Source organism: Centruroides sculpturatus, unplaced genomic scaffold, assembly GCF_000671375.1.
Source record: "Centruroides sculpturatus isolate CEXI.00-Female unplaced genomic scaffold, Cexi_2.0 scaffold878, whole genome shotgun sequence".
NCBI lineage: Eukaryota > Metazoa > Arthropoda > Arachnida > Scorpiones > Buthidae > Centruroides > Centruroides sculpturatus.
In genome coordinates this window covers 119038-140735 of record NW_019385132.1, presented here as the reverse complement: position 1 = coordinate 140735, position 21698 = coordinate 119038, and the positions used below count along the sequence as shown (strand labels likewise).

Genomic DNA, 21698 nt, shown 5'->3' with positions numbered 1-21698 from the left:
AGGAAGGCTATTTAAAATAGCTAAAAATGTTAGTTCATTTTATTAAAACATGCTAGAAAAAGTGAGTTGTTTTTATTTGGAAGTTCTAACTTACAGCACATAGAATTGTATTTGAAACATTATTACTATTTATTTTTTGATGTATATTTCTTAATATGGGTAAATTTATGTTAACGTATTTCATAGGAAATGGTTATGGATCATAATGGAAGATCACAAACTTTAGAAATTACTTTTACTGAAAGTAATAAAGTGAATACAAAAAGAAAGAAAAGTTATAAGAATGGTGATTTTTATATTTCGTACAGACCAGAATATCATCATTCAGAGAAAGGGTAAGATTGATGACAATTTAAAATTAATTTATTATTATTATATTGTCAACATGAATAAAATTACTTACTTAACAGTTATTACAGATAAAACTGCTAACGTGTTTTATCATTTGAATTGTTTTAGGTATTAGACAAATTTCAAGTATTAAATTTATTTATATATTAGTGTGAATATGAATAAAACAAAGTTTAGATAAATCTTTTATCAACTAATTTTTGTAAGTTTTTCATTACAAATTTTTACATTTTTGTATGAAAATTTCTTGTTTACATTTTTTTTTTTTTTTGTTTGTTTTTAATATTCATGGAACAAATTAATTAAAATTACCACTTTTACACAGTTTAAGTAGATTGATCCTGGATTTTTATTTTTAATCCTCAAAAATAGATTAAAATTTTAAATAGAACCATTTTGTAGGTCAATATATAAATAATTAAAAATAATAATTTAAGTTTAGCCATTTTTAGGCCCATTTTTCACTTAATCTTGGGTACATTTGTAAAGTGGAATGAGTTAAAAGAGAATGACATCATTATTATTCTTGCTTTTGTTGGACATTTTGACCAATTCATTTGTAGGTATCCCTTGCTTAATGCAGTTTTGAGTAATGTGTGAAATTAATTGCAGCAACCCTCTTTTATATGCAGCAAAAGTTTAAATTAGTGCAGCTTTAACATCTATCTTAACATAGATATGTTTTTCTCAGCAAATAAGGTGTTAGTGAATTTGCTATTTTTGTTTATTAAAATAAAAATATTTGTTGTTAACCAAAAATTTGTTCTAGCATGTGGTGATTGTTTGGTTGAGTACTGAGGTACCACTGTATTTGATTAATGCAATTTTGATATATGCAGTAGTATCAAGGGATTAATTAACCTTGTTAATCAAGGGATACCTGTACAACAAAATGGCTGTTTATAAAATCAAAATTATGAATGTTGCTAATGTAGTCTTATCTGAAATATTTTTTTCAGATTGCTTCATGTGGGTGCTTATTTGTGTCATTTCATTTCTTAATCCATAATTTTATATTTGAGCAAATTTAGAAACATTGGATGCTGTTTTCTTCACAATGTAAACTAACTCTTTCTGTCATGAATTTCATTAGAGTTTCGTTTGAAATTTCATCAACATTGAGCATGCACACTGAGTGGAATTTATATTTTATGACTGACTTATTAGTAATTCATTTAAGTTGTTTGACTTTATGAATGTACCCCTTAAAAACTGACCTAGTTTGGGTTATAAACAATGTAGTCATTCTATTTAAGCCAATGCCACTTTTAGGAATATGATTATTTTCATCATTATTGCAAAGAATATTTATTATATCAAACAAATATATGTTAGAAAATTTTAATAATATATGATTAATTTATTTGAGATTACAGTAGAACATCGTTTATCCGAAAGAATTCCAGTCAGCAAATTTAAATTTTCGCTAGTGCTGTGGCGCTGCAATCTTTGGCTATATCTTGGGATACTCCAATATTTTTTTGTTGATGTATGTGTTTTAGCTGGCAGCACTGGCACTTTTGTATGGTGTTTTTCTGAGGACTGTGTCATGCTGAATCAAACGTTTTTGATACTAGATTAACTTCTAAAGTATAATTTTTTTTTGTTTTTATATTTTTCAATATATTTATTTTGTTTGTAAAAAATAAAGAAATAATTTTTAATGATACAATAGTCACGATTATTATTTTAAAAAGTTTACGTTATGTTTAACATTGACAAAAATTCAACGCAAAGCGACTTGCAATGGAGAAAAATTTCAACACGGGATAGGTTAATATTTTTTTTCGTACATAATCGGTTATCTGAAAAATAAGTTATCCGAACAACCCAGTCCCCAATTGATTTGGATAAATGATGCTCTACTGTCTTTTAATATAACTGGGCTTTTTATAATGAAAATATAAATTTTGTTTAGTATTTATGATATTACAACAGGTGATATATTGAATTCTTAAGTCATTTTCCAGCTTAAATATTAGAAAATAATCTATTTTTAAAAACTTAGATGTGTATAAGTGCAAAAAATGCAGTTTATAAAGTTTAACATAATTTGTTTTTAAGTTACTTTAATTTTTGTTTAAAAGAATGCTGATTTTATATTCATTTTTAGATTGGAAGTTGAGAAAAATTTTGATCAACAAATTAACAATGCTATCTTAGATTTATCCACTGATGATGTTACAGAAATAAATAAACAGAAGAGTAAACTAAAATGGTAATTTTTAAGAAGTATTTTGATACATTTAGTATTGTAAATTAAAGCAGAGAAATTCTATTATTGTATTTCTAGTATATGCATATGTCTAGTTATGACTTTTAACATGTCACTTTTGAAAAATAGAAACACATTGTTAATGCTAGAGACATAAATATTTATAGATAAAACAATGTAAATGTCATTTGCTTCTTTGGAATTACCAGTATTACTGTTTAGATGTTTGCATTGATGTAACTCAATGAATTGTATGAAATATATTCAATAAAGGTTGAGTTGAAAGTTTAGGAGTCTTGAAAAACTGGTTAAATTGCAAAATCAGTTTACTAAATTACATTGATGCAAATTTCAACCTAGCAGTTATTATATACTGACAAAGAGCTTTTATGTTGATCCCAATAGTTGCATCTGCAGGAACCAAAAGAAAATGTTAAAACAGTTATTTTTAAAATTCTGATAGATAGAGTAAAAATGCAAATTAACAAAGTTGTTCCTCATCCTACAAAAAAGAACCATTACCTTTATTTTAATTGGTTTTCCTTACAGAGAAAAAAAAAGATGCGAAAAGTACAGCTTCTTGACAGTGTTGCCAATGCATTAAAACATTGAGTTTTAGTTCCTTGGAATGAAGCATGAAAAATAAACTTAACTTTTATTAAAATGCAATTTAAATTTCTTTAAGTTTTTGTTAAAACATTTACAGATGATTTTAAAATAGTTCAAAACAAGCCATTTTAAAGTTATTTAATATTGTACAGTATCAAAATTTTTCTGTCTTAATACTATTATTATGACTAAAGATGTACTACATTATTTGAAATAGGGATCGCAAGAAGAAAAAATTTATTAGAGGAGATAACAATGATCCAAAAAATAAGAAAATTAAAACAGAAAGTGGTGTATGGATCCCCGCCTCTTATAAATCTGATAGGTAATATTATGATTTATTTATGCATTGATAATTATTTATTACATTACCCTAAGCAAAACTGTTTAAAATATCTTATCAGATATAAACAGTGGAAGGATAAATTTAAAATAACTCAACCTTTGAAATCAACTGAAGAGGAAGTAGAAGAAAGTGAATTTGGTAAAGAAAGACCAGGAATGAAAGGTAAATATTTAGTATTATCTGAAGTAAAAATAAATTTACTCTATTTGGTTTAAAAATTTTTCTCAATATTGATGATTATTTTGGTTGTAAGTTACAAAGAACAGAAATTCTTTGTAACTGTTTTCTCTATTAGTTGGTTTCAGAAAAACTATTTATTAAACTTTCCCAAACAAAAATACAGGGTCTTCCAAAAATAATGCTACCATTTTAAATTACTGTAATTATCTTCATGTCTTATAAAAAGTTTCTTGTATATTTAAAAAATTTTATTATAATAAATTAATTTTTTCAAAAATTGGAAAAGTATTTACTGATTTTGATACAGTTAGTTCCTGTAATTATGTTAATAAACAGAAGTTATGAAAAATAAAATTATCAAAAATGATATTTTAAAAGATTTATAACAATACAGTAAAAAATAAATTTAAAAAGGAAGTAAAATCTTCTCACTTGAATACTGGAACCATAAAATTAAAACTCCAAAACCTTTAAACATCCAGTAGTAATCAATTTACTAATAAACAAACGTTTTCAACCATACCCTCGGTCTTCATCAGGTTTAAAATCAGTTAGATTCAAACCTGTGCAAGCATAGGCCAAACTGATCAAAGTTTCTCACCGGGTGGAACACTTACAAAATCTGGAGGCACTTGAAATTTACAAAGCCGGGTTACGCACCAATTGCATTAATGCTAATGATGCGGTCAATGTGTCCCATGCTTGGAAATACTGCTATGAGGTAACGGGCGACGCCCACTCCAGCAATTAAAGACCACATCCCCGTTTGGTGTATTTATTTATATATATTTATATAATTGTATGTATTACATATGCAATTCCGTCGCCATGGCAATGCACATGCATAACTGTATTTTGTTAAAATCTGTTTGTGCTGTTCTATTTTTCAAATTTAATTTCATAATCATTGTTCTACGCTTGCACAGGTTCGAATCTAACTGATTTTAAACCTGATGAAAATTATGTAATGGCAAAACATTGTAATTTAGTAGGTTGCAAAATAAATTTCGATAAAATTAAAATTTAAAAGAAATTTGAAGGAACATTTAGAAAAAAAATAAAACGACTAATAATTGTATTAGCAATATGAAGGAATAAAAATAGATAATAATAATATATGGTTACCATCATTGTTGTTAGGAGACATTAAGGTTGAATTATATTATTCATAGTTTTACAAATATATATAATAATGTAGTTTATTTAAATTTTAGAAAATTTGTACAGAATACCCCAAACTTACCCAATAGGTGGGACCAAGCAATAACCGCGTAAATCGGGGTATAATTTCGCAATTTTTGTAAAATCCAAGTCGGACATATGTAAGCTAATAAATGTTCTCGTTAATCTTATCTCGTCTTTTGATTCGTTCATGGTTACAAGAAATCACCACATAGAGTCTCTCAAGTCTCCATAGATATAACAAGCACAGAAATAAATAACACAAAATAAATTGTAGCTGTGTCGATTCTGTACGACACGTCTGAACATGTAAGCCGAACAATAGTGTGGGTGGGAGTGAGTAATCAAGAGTTGCGTGGTGCTCAAACAAAAGACAAATCGATGAGATTTGAAAATCGCGTAAGTCAGGGTAATACTGTATTGTATTTGAAAGAAAACTATTTACAGAAAAATTTTAAGTTAGTAATTGTAAGTAAAGATTGTGTATATCTTAGTTTATAAACATATGTAACATTGTGATTTTTGCTAGTTTATGAAAATGGTTTAGTTCATTTTTATATAATACCTGAAATGTACATTTTAGAGTTATTTAAAGAATAAAGAAGTTTTTTTTCTAATCTAATCATCTTAATTGTGGTATGACAAATTCTGATTAATAGCCAAGATTGGTAGCTATATTAGTGGAAGAAAAAATATTGTAATTATGTTATCACCTGAGAAGTATGTAATGTACAGCAACCAATAGAGCAACTGTGGGTACGTTCATAAAGTTGAACGAGTTAAATGCATTAGTAATAAATCGTTCTAAAAGTAGTAGTCTCGCTCAGTGTGCATGCTCTGTGGTTATGACATTTTGAACAAAACTCTATCAAGGAAAGTTCATCAAAGTTGAACAAAAGTTCATCAAGGAAAGAGTTAGTTGACTTTGTTAAGAAAATGGTGCCCGACGATATCGATGAATCTAAATCTATTCAAGTATTTAAACTGTGAATTAAAAGGTGAAATGATAGAAATAACTGCCCACCTGATGCAATCTAAGAAAAATATGTTGGATAAGGCTGCACTAGCAACATTCATATCTTCGATTTTAGAAACAGTCATTTAGTTATAAACGAATTGGTCAAAAAGTCTAACGAAATAAGAATAACAATGATGTAATTCTCGTTTAACTCATTCGACTTTACAAACATACCCTGTCTGAGTTTCATCTCTCATCTGCATTCAAACATTTTGTCATCTACCACCTGTAGAAAGCACTGTAAACAAAAATGTCAACTCTGCAACAGAGAAGGCATTTTGTGTTCTGCAGTTCACAAGGTCAGAATTAGTCATTTTGCAACATGAATAATCTGCAGGAGCTAAAAAATTGTGACTACTGTGGCAGTGACAATGAATATGCCATAGTGAGCATAGGAAGAATTTGAATATTGGTTGGGTGTGTGCCATGTGACATAAGATGCACATATTGAGAAATTGTAATGTGCAAATGTGAAACTTGGATGGTTTTTCAATGTTTTAATGTACATTAACAGTTCAGTGTTCAATTACAATGTACCATTCATTATTCTCAGATAATAATTAGCATTACAATAATTTAAATTACTGTCATTCTTCTTTTTGGAAGACACTATATATATGATACTACACTCATTGCCATAAAAATTTGCACACCAAAAAGGAGTTGCCAGAATCAAATGAAATTGTGCATGTGTAAGTATAACAGTGATATAAGTAAGTGATTAATTACAAAATGAAAACAAAAGGATTGTTTATTTCAAAAAAAACTACAAATGGAAGGGGTTCTAGTATCCTGTTGGGCCATCTCTAGCATGAATACATGATGTGATATAGACGGGCATGGAGGCATACAGGTGCCATATGGTGTCCTGCAGCATCTGCAGTTCACAGCTGCTGCAAGCAGTTCTCTAGTTCAGACAAACTCTTAGGCTGTCCAACTTGGTATCCCAGGTAATCCCAGATATGTTCAATCAATGACAAATTGGAATTGGGCAGGCCAGGTAAATGTAGCAATGTGGCAGAAGCAATCCTGTGACACCCTTGCTGTGACAGTATCAATTTGAATTTCCATATTTTAATAAAATTGTCATGTACAACCTATATGTGATATACAATCTTCTGCATATTTTGAAGCAACAATACATGAATTGATTAATCAAAATGAAAAAATTAATCCTAATTTATTATAAATGGCTTAATTTTTAATTCATTTATAATAAATTAATTAAAGTTAACAACCTGAGATACACTTATTATAGCATCCAATGAATCAGAACTTGAATATATTATGAATCGTCTTGAAACTGAGAGCAGGGAATAGGATTGCTGATTAATGGAAGTAAAACAAAAGTTATGATAAGTGATCGTTCTTTGACACAGAATGAAATTGCAGGCTATAAGGTGGTGAATGAATTTGTTTACACTTCTTACAAATAAAGGAGGATGCGATAATGAAATTAAATGCAGAATTTGCCTTGCTCACAATGCAACCTCTAAATTATGTAGATTTATTAATTAAGAGTTATTTTTATTATGTAGAATTTGGAAAGATTCTGCAATCACTATTTTTAATAAATTAAAGCTCATAAGAACACTTATTTTTCTGATTGCCACTTATGCTTCAGAAACCTGAACCATAAATGCCACTTCTTGGAAGAAACTCGATTCCTTTGAAATATGGACATATAGAAGAATAACAAGAATCTCTTGGACGGAGCACTGAACAGATTGCTCCATCCTAAATCAATTGAAAATCACAACATGCCTTACCACTAAAATATACCAATCCTACCTTCATTTCTTGGGACATATTTCCAGATCCAAAAATGGATTTGAGAAACAAATCCTAGAAGGGAAGATCAGTGGCAAACGCCCTAGAGGCAGATGTCAGATTAGGTGGGCAGACCAAGTAATGATGATTAAGGACATACAATGTATGAAGCCATCCACATGGCACAACACTGGAAGCAGTGGAAAGATACAATTAACGCCATCAATTCGTAATATCACCATGCTCTCTGAAGGGCATAGGACTGAGAAGAAGAATTATAAATGGAATTGAACAACCTTACAACTATGAGTTTCATTTGGTAACATCAAATAAACTGTGAACTATTTTGAATTTCTGCTGTGAGTTGTTTTCAGTTATTCAGGGAAAAATGTAGGTTTTCATTCTGGAAAACCTAGAAATCTCAGGGAAATTGGAAATTGTTGGACACTGTAATAGCTTAGGATGGGGTGAAGATTAAAAACCAAAATTTGGCATGGTACCTTGTATATTGGGCATTGATGCTAATAAATTTTGGTGTTGAAAGGTTCAGGGAGTGGGGAGATAGAAGGAGGTCATGTGTTATATCTTGAGAGGGGTTGAACTTAATGAAGATTTTGCTTGTTATTAGCATTTACAAATTTTTATAAATCCCACTCCTACCCTCAAAACTAAGCTTTTTATCATTTTATAATAATTAAAAATATGAAAATTTTTTATAACAAAATCTCAACAGATGGTGCCATACACAATTTCATTTATTTATTATGATTAATAGTATAAATGTTTTTCAAAATAAAATCTTATAATAGTGAAGAAAGTTACACAATCATTGCATGATTTTTTAAATATCTTTTAGTAGTTTTAACAATTTTTTTTTCTATCATCATCAACACCTAATTATTATTGATCTTTTAAAGAAAATGTAACAGCTACAGATTTTTTTTTCTATTTCTAAACAACTTCCAATGTATTAAATTTTTATATATATATATTATATAATTTTATAGCTGTTTTGAAGAAGAAGTATCAGAATAAAAAGAATTATCGTCCAGAACTGAAAACAAAAGAAGAGATTCTGAAAAACAGGAAAAGAAAAGCCAAACTTGTATTTCATCAAAAACATCGACGTAATGAAAAGTTGCGAAGAAAAGGTCTTAAAAAATAACTTTTATGTAAATAAAAGCTTTGATAAAAACTTGTTTATTAAATGCAATGTCTCTCTTAAGATAAATTATTTAATTAATACAGCTCTCCCTTGATAGTCTGATGTTTTTTAATCCGACATGCTCAGTAGTCTGACGTACTGCCCGTCAAGATACCCATCCCTGTTACGTGTCTGCTTGCACAGAAGCATGTTGCGATGTGAATCTCTCCATCCAATTCTTACACGATGACACACATTTTGTGTGTTTTCTGTGAGCAGTTTTGTTCGAGCAGTTGGAGTAGGGAATATTGTAAGCTACTGCTAGCAAAACAATGCAAAATATGTAATTATTTTCGGTAATCTGGACAATTTTGGTAATCCAATACCCCTTTGGTCCCATACCTGTTGGACTATTAAGAGAGAGCTGTATAAGCAATATTGTAAGACTTTATTGGTTAATAAGACATTTTTTTTTTAACACTTCACTCAATTGTATTCTTACTATTGGAAAATGAATTAATGCATATTTTTTTAAAACATTTTATGAATATTTTATTCGATATGTCTCTTGAAAGCTGATAAAATTCAAATCATGGTGATGCTGCAATAGTTGTGCTGCTCATACACACTCTGGACAAAAGTATAGGACTAGAACAAACCTCTATTTTGTAGGGTAACAAAAATTTTTTATGACTGCTTTGCATCTTCTTGACATAGAATGAACTAAATGTTTACAAAGTTATTTGGAATGGAGGATCAAGCTTTTAGGACAGCCTCAAACAATTCATTTTTAATTTTTGTTTGTGAATTAACTTTCACAACACCCTGTAACATTTCAATGGGATTTAAGTCTAGTGATTGTGTAGCCATTCAAGTAATTTAATATAATTATTTTGAAACCATTTTTTAACAATTTACTAGTATGTTTAGGATCATTATCATGTTAGAATTTCCATGTTAAAAGTAAATTATTGTCAGGATAGAGAAGCATCGCTTTCTAGTATGGATCTGTACTAATGTTGTTCCATATTATTTGATGGATATGATCAATTTCATGTCATGAGAAGCATCCCATGCTGCCATCTCCAAACTTCACTGTAGGCTGCAGGCAAGCAGGACTATATTCTTCTCCTTTACTACATTGAATATACTGTACTTTCTCCTATCACTACCAAATAGATTTATTTTCTTTTTGTCCAATCACAAAATGTTTTGCCGCTGATCAACACTCCAGTTTACATGAGCTTTTGCAAATGCTAACCTGGCTTTTCCATTTTTTTTACAGATAAGTGGCTTCTTCCTGGAAATTTTTCCAAATAATTAGAATTCATTTAATCTGTCTAATAGTGCATCAACTAATAATGGGCACATCATATTCAGACAATTTTAATTGTAGTTCTCTCAAAGTGAAATTTGGATTTATTTTTGATTTGACATTCAATGCAGACAGCAGTCAGTATGCTTGTCACTTTTTCCAGGCCATCCAGACTTTGGATGACTCGTAAACTCACCAGTTTCATTAAATAGTTGCGCTGCTTGTACACATGAACTGTTGCTGCAATTCACTATTTTCACAATTTTTTGATAACTCAATCCATCAACTTTAAGCATCTTTATTTGCTGAACTCAAATTCTATTTTTTCCATATTTTCTAAAAATTAAAATCATTTTTAGACTGTTGTGTTCATGTTAATGTATATTTATTATTCATACTTACATAAAAGCACTTAATACCTATATTTCTTGTTTGGTCCTAAACTTTTGACCAGCACTCCAGAAAATTATTGACAAATTAAGTTAATGACAATGACAAATTATATTACAAATTAAAATTAATGATGCACTGAATTTACTGCACAAAAATACATAATTTGTATAAGCAGATGTAATGAAATAATGTAATTATTTTCACTTGTTATATTTTATTTAGCAGATTTAATTTTTACTTACAGATAAATTATTTAAAATTTCATTGTTGGTCCTAAACTTTGGCTACCACTGTACAAGTACGGTACTTGTATTTGATTTATTTATTTTATGTAAATTTTTAGCAATCCATGGTATACTTTAGACACATGGGAGATGTATAATTAGTGGCTTAGGTGTGTTGATGAATTATTATTATATGTGACCATGGTTGATTTGACAAAATAGTTAATCCAGCAAGGCTTTCGAACCAAGAGTGCCAGAAATTCGGTGGTGTACTTGTATTAAATCACCAATTTATGATGGAGAGAGAATTCGTTTGTTTCTGGCGATTGCCGATGAGAAGTTTAGTCTTTGATGACTTAAGATTGTACCAGTCTTTTTTCTTCCCAGTCATTGTAAAATTGTCTGACTAGTGAAAATAACTCTTGTGTATTTGCAAATGATTTAAACTTTCAATCTGATAACGTAATTAGGGGTACTTTGCTTTCTGCTGACCATACGATGGGGATGGAGATAAAAAGGGGCAAACTTTTGTCATTTGTCCTCTCCTGTCTTTGCCTTGACCATGTAACGTTATGTTTTGTTTGCACATGCAGTATTACTTTCAGACGTTTTGTTAACAAAATCGAAAATAATGATGACATTACTACTTTGCTTGATTTACATCAGTTTCTAAAAGTGCATTTTTTCCAAGCCGATTGTAGGTTCATCCATTCCCAGTGGGCACGCGAGTGATGATTAGGTCAAATATATCCGGGCCAGACACCCACGAAATAATTGGTGCCAACTTTTTAGTAACTGTAAATATATTAGATGGACTCAAAATGAGACTATACTGGTTGTAAAATTTTGGAATAATAATAAACACAAATCGTTCTAAATTACGAAGAAATAAATCGTGCCCAAATTATTGGTGAATCCATATAAGTTGGTGCTACTGCACGAAATATTCTGGAGCTTCGCCCGGATTCGATCCAGAATTTTCCAAAGAGGTATGCAACAGCAATATAAAAGCAATGGAATAAAAGATATAACTCAAGGGATGAATTCCTCTAATGGCACCTTTCCTGTAAATATGTATAACTGAATGTGATAATCGCATGGTACGATAAATAGAAAAACAATAATTAAACCACTGAATTACTTTAATCTGAAAGCTTTTGCACAAGATCTTGCTTGCCTGCTTGCTACTTTGAATACTTTAAAATCGGAAAATTACGAACAACCTTAAATATTAAAAATAATAAATTGAAGAACTTGATTGTATCTAAGTACACTCAAATTGAACAACGGCCACTGACTTAAAACCATTTAAAGAGACTGCCGAGCGGTTAGAATGGCAGCCTTACGCTATGGAGACCCCGAATCTAGACTGATCGAAAAATAGGAATTTTTCATGTTTCTTCTAATTCTATGTCACGACTTGGTGCATTTATCGACACTTGGCACAATACATACATTTTAATTCATACAGAAACGCGTTTCGGGCTTCCGCCCCTCTTCAGTCTGTTACATCGATAGTATACGGTATCAGTCTGGGATTTTCCGTACTTCCCGCTCCCTTCCCCTCCCATCTTCTCCCGACTTGACGGCCTCCCCCGCATGCCTCGTAAGGGGGAGGCCGTCAAGTCGGGAGAAGATGGGAGGGGAAGGGAGCGGGAAGTACGGAAAATCCCAGACTGATACCGTATACTATCGATGTAACAGACTGAAGAGGGGCGGAAGCCCGAAACGCGTTTCTGTATGAATTAAAATGTATGTATTGTGCCAAGTGTCGATAAATGCACCAAGTCGTGACATAGAATTAGAAGAAACAAGAAAAAGAAGACACGGTTTCGACAAATAACTAGGAATTTTTCAGTTATCCGTCCAGTTATCTCAGACCCAGCCGCCCCATTGTGGCCTGGCCGAACCTACAATGGACGTTTTAAAGAAGACCCTCTTAGGCGGAAAAAGTTTTTTAAAAATTTAAAGAATATCCAATTGCAAGAAATTGCGTTCCGAAAAAGTCCTGAGATTTTTCGGTTTCAGTTTGTTTAGTTATGGCAAAGCAACACTTGGGCGATCTGCCTAGGGGAAGGCCTTTTTAAGGGAAACTGTCCCCTATTTAGGCGTTACAGACATGGAGAAAACCCGGAAAACTCCACGTGGCCAGCCCGACCGAGCGAGGCGCGAACCCACGACCGAACTCCGTGTTCAGGGTACGAAGATCGCTTGGTCACTGGTGGGCCGAGATTTTTCGACCTGTCTGAATTCGTTCCGAGTCCCCCAGAGTAGTAGACAGGTAACCGCTTGGCCATCTGGTCAATAACTATTAACGTGAGTATTAAAAGTATGTACCGGGTATTTCCTGCTCGCTGGAACTCGCCAACGCGAAATTGTGGATCAAGCTTAAATATTAATTTTATAAATACAGTGATATCTCGTACTTCAAACGCTAAATTAGACAAAAATTCGTTTCGGATTTTGAACTGTGCGTGCAGTGGAAAAGATGCACCCGAAGCTTAAACACTTTGGGTGCCCAAGTTCTCGCTCGCTCTTGCGTTATGCTTGTATGTTTTCAGTGCTTTTTTCACTTTCCCGGCTCTGTTATATATAACAAAGCATGGCGATCGGTCAAAAACTGATCCCAAAACTTTTACATTTTGGACTTAGGACACATTGAAAGGTGGAGAAATGAAAAAAAAAAAAATTGGGGGAAAAACTTAATGATGATTTTACTCGTTAATAGCATTTACAATTTTTTTAATTATAAAATCCATCCTTATCCTCAAAATTAAGCTTTGTGCTCTTTTATGATAATTAAAATACAGTAAGACCACGCTTAACGCGAGGATACGTTTTTAGACGACAAAGCGCTAAACGAAACAGCGTTAACGAGGTCATTTTAACACAGTAAATAGGGAAAGGGAAACACGCTATTGCCATCTTTAGGGCAGGGCCTACGGGAACCTGGCTCAGAGCAAGGACTTTAAACTACAAGGATAGCCAGATCCCGTATATTTGTTAGCGTGACCTTGGATCTATGTGACGTCACAGCAAGCTCTCTACTTCAACACGACAGATCTTTCAAATAACAAAATACGATAAAATATTAAATCATTTCTTAATTAATTATTAAATTACTACTAAATGTAAACTACTGTAGAATTTTCGGATTTAATAAGNATATTTAATGACTTATATTTAAATCATCTTACCTTATAAAAAACTTAGTCAAATAAAACAATTACAGAAATATTAAAATAAATCACTTCGTTAATCACAAAATTGGACGAATATTAAAAGCGAAAACTAAACACGTGCACACCCTGCTCTATGTAAACAGAGAGGTCAGGACTCGTGCTGACGTCACTAACTTGGCATTCCTGGCTAACATTGTAGAATAGGGATCTGGCTATCCTTGTAGTATACAGTCGTTGGGATGGACGAGACGTTAAAAGCGTCCGGTTTTTTGGTCTGAAAGATACAAATGCGTGTTCGGGTTTTTTTTAACTGTTTCCGCCCTGTGGGCACTAAGAGGGCCTCTTTTTGCAATCCCATTATGGGTTCGGCCAGGCCCACAATGGGGCTGCCGGGTGGTGAGGGACGGGGTCCGACATATCCGAACGGACCACCCCCGAAAAATTCCTGGGGATTGTTCGACCCGATCGGATTCGAACCCGAGTCCCCCAGAGCGGTAGGAGCGTGTTCGGGTCTGTGCTTCAAACTTTTTTTTATAAATAGCTTGATTTTGGTGGTCTCTTGATATCCGCTAATCCCTGTTTATGGCCAGATCGCCGAATTGATTAATTAATTAATTTAGTCATCAGTCTACTACTCTGGGAAACCCTGGATCGAATTCGATCGGTCGAAAAACCCCAGTTTTTCGGGTATGCTCTGTTCTGGATATGTTGGACCCATCAAGGTCGATAAGGCGTATTTGTTGTGCACAAGTATTCATTTCTACTTTTAAGTTTTGTAGTATGGTGTAAAATAAAAACACGTTAGGAGGGAAACAATTTGCTGATATAGAAATATTGTGCGATATGTCTCTTTTGTGCTATACAGATCGATGCCCATGGTTGGACCCAAGGTCTTAGATTATAAGACCTTGGTGACAGCCTACCTCTCTGGATACCTGGGATCGGATCCGTACTGGGTCGAAAAATCCCCAGAAATTTTTCGAGGGTGGTCCGTTCGGATATAGCGGTCTCCGTCCCTCACCACCCGACTGCCAAATTGTGGGCCTGGCCGAATTTATAATAGGCTTGCTATAAGAGGCTCTCTTCGTGCCTGCAAAGCGGAAAGAGGGGGGGAAGCCTAAAATTGAATTGAAAGTCCCTACTTTCCGACTTAAAAAAATTTTTTTGCACGTAACTATTAAAATTATATCAACATAAAAAAATAAAATCAACGAAAATATTTAAGCACCTTGATAAAGAGATTTGAATATACTATAATCAATTAACAAACAGACGTTTAAAATAAATAATGATCGTTGCCGGTTAATAAGAACTCGCATTACTCATTCAAAGGTTGAATTTTTAATTTTCTGTAGTATTTATTAAATTAATGACAATGTTTTTATAATTTAAAAATTACCAATGAATGATCATATGGCCCTAGTAATTGACAAACTGAGGGCTACTGAATGACCGCAAGTGACTAATAATCAGTAACTAAAGTTTTAGGATACTATATGCAATTTTATACCATTGTATACTACATATGTGTTGAAATTTTATGTAATTCAATCATATAATTTTTTCAGATTAAGAAATTTGAATAAAAATATTAAATTTTAGAAAAGGTTTATAATTCAAAAATATTATATATATACAAGATTATAAAAATTATCAGTTTGATAATCCATACAAAAGTGTTTCATAGGCTATATTGCAATAATAATTTTTTAAATTTATCTGATTGTTATGCAATGGTTTCCTTGAAATCTGGTAACAAATTAAATGGAATCTCATTTTCTATTATTTTGCAATGCACATTTATATACTTCTCCCTAATTAGTTAATAAATCTGGTTCATTTTCGGAAAACAATTCCTTACGCCTAGCAGAAATACATTTTGAATAATCCATTATATCTGAATCAAAAAGAAACAAACCACATCGCACCCCGGCAAGAAAAGTGACAAAACTCAAACACCTTACCTATATTTAACTGATAACATTTCACATTCGACGACATATAGATCCATAATTACTATACTATAGAATATAATAGAATTTACCGTCAAAAATACCTGAAATTAAAAGCAGCTTATACTATGAGTTTTATAGTATTCTTTAAATAGGTTTTTCTCAAATACTGCATTATTCTGTTTTGTCACTTTTCTTGTCGAGGTGCGACATGTTTCAAACCCATGTTGAATTTGTTTCGGATTTCAAAGCTTTCTTGTAAGCTTCAATGAATAAAGCTGCAACATTAGTTTTAGAAACTGATTTTGATGATTGTTGCTTGTGTTTTCTGACAACATTTCTCCAGTGACAATTAAGCGGTCGAAAAATTGCAACATTAATCAATCTAACGCACAAAAAATCATTATCAAAAGTATTTTTCAAGAAACCAATAAAATCTTTATAGAATGAAACGTTTAAAATTAATTTCTGTTTTGAATCGTTTCGAATATAATAAACTACTCCATTCAACACACGTGACAGACTGAGGATAAATAATTAATATTAATTTTGTTAATTTAAAGAGATTTTAACACAATGAGTTTAACATCAAAAATATTCCATAATAATTTATATACAATTTATTCTATAAATCAAATAATTCTTTGTAATCTCTTTCTAACCTCACATTTATCCAATACTTCTGCTTCTTCACTTAATGCCGATGATGATTGAAACATGACGTGCGTTGTAAAACTGACGTCATCTTCGGATGATTCTAGGTTCGTGGCCAATTTATTTTCTTCGTAGATTATATCGTTGACCAAAGAATATCAGTCTGAATATATAAATGCTTTCTTCAATGGTTTTTTTTTTTTTTGTGTTTTTCAAAAGAAGTAATTTGATCTTGAGACAGACAAAAATTACACTCCTCTTCGTAATCGGAATCCTGCAAAAGTGAAAAATATATATTAACAAATCTTAACTTTAACTTCAATCCATATTCAATAGTTTTTGTTATAAACAAATATAATACAGTTTTAACGAAAGCAGAGAATCGAGGACGTAATTCTAATTTCTGTTATAATAATGTTACATTACTCGAATTATTTTTTTTATCAACTCAGAAAAAATTTATTTAATAAATAATCAATTTGCACCATTTTAAATAACACTTTTTAGACGAATCTGCATTGCTGTGTTGTGTTTTTCAGTTTAAAACTTTTAAAAGATAATAAATATTAAATTAATTTCAATTATTTCGATTGAATTACGGCTTAAAAGAGAAGACAATGCTGTTTCATCCGGATTACGAGCGATTTCCTAGCATGTCAGGTCTTCAATTCTATTTGTTTCTGTTTCAGGTTCTTAGGTTGCCATATAACATTTATATCTTTGACGGAGTCTCCCGCGCTAATTTATATAGATCACGTGCGGAAAGTTCATTTGATAATCGGTAACTAGAGAGTAAAAAAAAAACACAGCAATTCGTAAAACTTTCTTCGCGTGCGTTCAATATTTATATAACAATTTGAAGAAGAAAAACAAAGGAAATGACAAATAAAAAAATATAATTTCAGATTATAAATGTAAATGATAAATGATTTCTTTAATATTTTTAGGTATTTAGCTGGTGGAGATTAAAAACTTCTCCAAGCTTTTGCATTTCGAATGGGTAGATAGACTGTTTGCACCATCATTAATGAAACTTGTCGAGCAATTTGTCACGCGTTGGCAAAGGATTACGTATAGATACCAAACAGAAAAGAATTTGCCAATTTTGCTATCGAATTTGAAAAAAGATCGAACTTTGCTCATTGTGTTTGTGCAATGAATGTAGTGATGTAAAAGTTTCTGTGACACAGCCCGAGTTTTTCAATATAAAATTTCAAACGGTTGTCGGTTAATTAAACAAATTTACTCTACGCTGATCGGGTTGACACATTATCCATAAACTGGTCGCGTGGAGAAAAGCCAAAAATAAAATTACTTCATTGTAGAATTTCGCCGGATGATAATTTATTTTAATTACAAAAGATACAGTCTGTCAAAAAATTTATTTTTAGAAACCACCATTTATTCTGATCATGTGTTCCAGAACACCATCGACGACCGGACCTTTCTCTATAGGCTACTAGGTCATCAGGCTAAAAAATTCCTTAAAAACACACACAAAAATATCCAATTAAAACATTAAAAGTAAAGAATTGGAACTGGCGGCCTTACAGACGTCTTGAACTTGCATTCTTTCCAGTTAGGGAATTTCAGTCCTTTATATCCACCTGATAAATGCGCTGTCAAATGTAGATTTTGGTCTCATCCCTCTGGTGACGAATTATTTTTAAAAAATTCTTCTTTGTAGAATTTCGCCGGATGATAAATTATTTTAATTACAAAAGGGACAAGAAGGATGAGACCAAAATCTACATTTAACAGCGCATTTATCAGGTGGATATAAAGGACTGAAATTCCATAACTGGAAAGAATGCAAGTTCAAGACGTCTGTAAGGCCGCCAGTTCCAATTCTTTACTTTTAATGTTTTAATTGGATATTTTTGTGTGTGTTTTTAAGGAATTTTTTAGCCTGATGACCTAGTAGCCTACAAAGAAAGGTCCGGTTGTCGATGGTGTTCTGGAACACATGATCAGAATAAATGGTGGTTTCTAAAAATAAATTTTTTGACAGACTGTGTCTTTTGTAATTAAAAAAAAATTACTTCACATACGTAATGCTTAGCACGCGCTGCGATTATCTTTCCGTAAGCACGTTTTTCATTGTTGCGTAAAAAATAAATGTTAAGAATAAATTTTCCGTAATTGTCGGAGCGATATTTTTAGATAGAAGTTATTTCGAAAGCGAAAACATGGATTTTTTAAGTAAGTTAATATAATTATACAATAAAAATACAGTTTAACTCTTTTTTAACGTATTCGCAATAAAAACAAAAACATAAAATTAATAGTAATTTTCTAGCAGATGTTTCAAAATTTTTATAACAATGTTATAACGTTGATAGCGAATACATTCTCTACGTTGAATTCCATAAAAATCTAATATAAATTAATCACATTAATAAACAAATGTAATTGTGATTGTTTTCGAGTTGAAGTAACGCTTTTTTTTCTGTTTTACGTTCAAAAATTTCTTGGAATATTTCTGAATCTTTACAATTTGGTAATTACATTGAAAATATTTTCAATTAAATTAGTCATCAGAAAATCGTGCATTTAGCACGAATTTCAAACAGAGAGAAGAGGAGCAGTAAAAGCTATCAGTTAACAAGCACCAAGCACACTTTCATAGTTAACTTTAATTCATTAAATACTTTCTAAACAGAAACTGTCGCTTATTGTAAATAGAAAATTCATAACATCAATTATTAAAAACATGAAAATTACAATCAGCTATTTCTTAGTGTCATTAACGATATTTAACTTTGCAGTCATTTTCTGCTGGAGACAATTCGAACGTTAAACGTATTTTCTGCAAATGAATAACAATTTATTATTTCATTTTTTCATCTTTTCTAACATTTAAATATTCTATTTCATTCAGATGTAAAAAAAAAGTAAACATTAGAAATTATAATAACATTTTTATAATGTTAATTTCTTTCACGTTATTTTTTATTTCATTAAGTATGAATTAAAACTAATCATTTAATTATATTTAAAATTAAACAGAAGTGAAATATGAGGAAAGTGAAGAAAACGATAACCCGGAGGAAACAGAATTGTCCTCTTCTGTAAGTTACAATTCAATCGAAATAATTAAAAATAATCTGATAACTCTTATAATTTAAAAGTATAAAATTTAAAAACCATGACAACAATGCAAATCTAATAAAATACAAGTACTGTAAAATTATTCGATCAGAAATCTGAATTTTTCACTTTTTCACAGGATTCTGATGATGATATAGAGGGGTTCCACTTTTGTTTGCGTAATGATCAAATTACCCCTTTCAAACGAAAAAGACGTCCATTAAAACGGGCATTTGTGTATATGAAAAATTATTCATTGGCGAAAGAAACTATCACAGAAGAAGAAGAATTAAGCAGTGAATCCTCCGATGACGACGTGAGTTTAACTAACACCAATACTGACCTCACGTCAAAATCATCATCGGAATTAAATAAAGAATTAAAAGTACTGGATCAAGGTGAGGTCACAAAGAGATTACAATGAATTATCCGATTCATAGATTAATTTGTTTAACGATTATTAAGAAATGATTTTATGTTAAACTCATTGTGTTAAAATCTCTTTAAGAAACTTAATATTAATTATCCATCCGCAGTCTTTCACATTATATTCAAAACAATTCAAAAATAGAAAATTAATTTCCAAATGTTTATTTCTACAAAGATTTCATTTATTTTGAAAAAATACTTTTAATAATTATTTTTGTTACTGTTTAAGCAATAAGTTTAACGGACATTAAATAAAAATTCACCGAAAACATTATTCAGGTGGAGTAAACGAACGAATAAAATGATGGCAAGACACACAATGTTCTTATTTATGACATAATTCATTGTTTTGCAGTGTGCTTATTTCTGATATCAAATTTAATTGACAATTAATTTATCAGCTGTCAAAGTATATGTCGAGAAATTTAATATAATTGTCTGGATTTTACTTTTCCGGCTGTTATAATATTTTAATCTTTTAGTGTTTTTGAAATCGTTGTGTTTTAAGACCTGTGCACACAAAAAAGTCAAAAAATTAATTCCCGAAATATCTGTGTGTGTCTATTTCGTTTCATATCTCAGAATAAATAAACATTACAAACCGACATTTGCACGGTAACTTGTATAATAAGGGACATCGAGGCGATTCAATTTCGGTGGTTGAAGCACGAAGGGGTGACAAGTAGAAGTAGGTTTCGTGAAGAATCGCTTTTTATGAAGATTTTACACCTTATAACATTTACAATTTTGTATCCAAGTTATTTGTGTTTTGAAAATTAAGCTTTCTCTGGATTTTTACAGGGTGTGACGTTAACAGATAATGTATAAATGTAAGATAAACGCTTGTAGAACTGAAACATCGAGAACTAAATTCGAATTCTTGTAATTTGTAACACGAAAGTAAAATATAATTTCTTGTATATAAACTCGGTGGGTTTATTATCACGAACATCTGGCGTATTTAATACAAGTCGTAGTCTGCGATTGTATACTAATTTACATAAAAAACAGACAATCCCTAAAACGTAGGCAAATTTTTGCTCACAATGGGAGAGATCTGAGTTGAAATTATATTATATTACTTCACTGTTTACACAATGGTACTACTTTCTGACTTCCTGTATACAGGTTATTCCTCTACATATGTATTTCTATATAAACTTAATAGCTGGGTCAAATTTCTTATAATGAATGTGTTTGAATACGTTTACGCATTATGATATAAAATTACGAAAAGATAAATTGTTAAATGATTACTTTGTAGAAACTAATGCGAAGAAAGAAAGNATGTTACTGCAACTACAGTCACTGACGCAAGCTACTACATTATACGATAGTAAATAAAGTTCTGCTATTAATTTTAAAAGTATTTCTCTTGTCATTTTTTGATCAAACCCGATGTAAACAGGTTGCTTCCAATTTGAAAAAAAGAAGGTTATTATTGCAACCATACACAGCACACCTAGTACTCAGCATTTTGTTCTTCACTTAACATAAAAATATAGCTTTAAATATTTAATGACTTATATTTAAATCATCTTACCTTATAAAAAACTTAGTCAAATAAAACAATTACAGAAATATTAAAATAAATCACTTCGTTAATATTAAATACGTGCACACCCTGCTCTATGTAAACAGAGA

The 21698-nt window shown here is 31.1% G+C and overlaps 2 protein-coding genes across 2 annotated transcripts in view; both read left to right on the top strand.

Annotated features, from left to right (window-relative positions):
* LOC111635219 (ATP-dependent RNA helicase DDX54-like) overlaps nucleotides 1-9487 on the top strand; it is a 42239-nt gene extending 32752 nt beyond the window's left edge. Inside the window, exons 15-19 of the mRNA XM_023380116.1 lie at nucleotides 187-335; nucleotides 2465-2569; nucleotides 3393-3500; nucleotides 3580-3683; nucleotides 8679-9487. Of these exons, the coding sequence (XP_023235884.1) occupies nucleotides 187-335; nucleotides 2465-2569; nucleotides 3393-3500; nucleotides 3580-3683; nucleotides 8679-8836 (624 nt within the window). The 3' untranslated portion in view covers nucleotides 8837-9487. The remainder of the gene's footprint in view (nucleotides 1-186; nucleotides 336-2464; nucleotides 2570-3392; nucleotides 3501-3579; nucleotides 3684-8678) is intronic.
* Nucleotides 9488-18672: 9185 nt separating this feature from the next.
* LOC111635218 lies at nucleotides 18673-21398 on the top strand. The gene is made up of 4 exons (XM_023380114.1): nucleotides 18673-18737; nucleotides 19545-19606; nucleotides 19765-20023; nucleotides 21319-21398. The coding sequence occupies exons 1-4, from the start codon at nucleotides 18725-18727 to the stop codon at nucleotides 21396-21398; spliced, it is 414 nt and encodes a 137-aa protein (XP_023235882.1). The 5' UTR covers nucleotides 18673-18724.
* The last annotated feature ends 300 nt before the right edge of the window (nucleotides 21399-21698 follow it).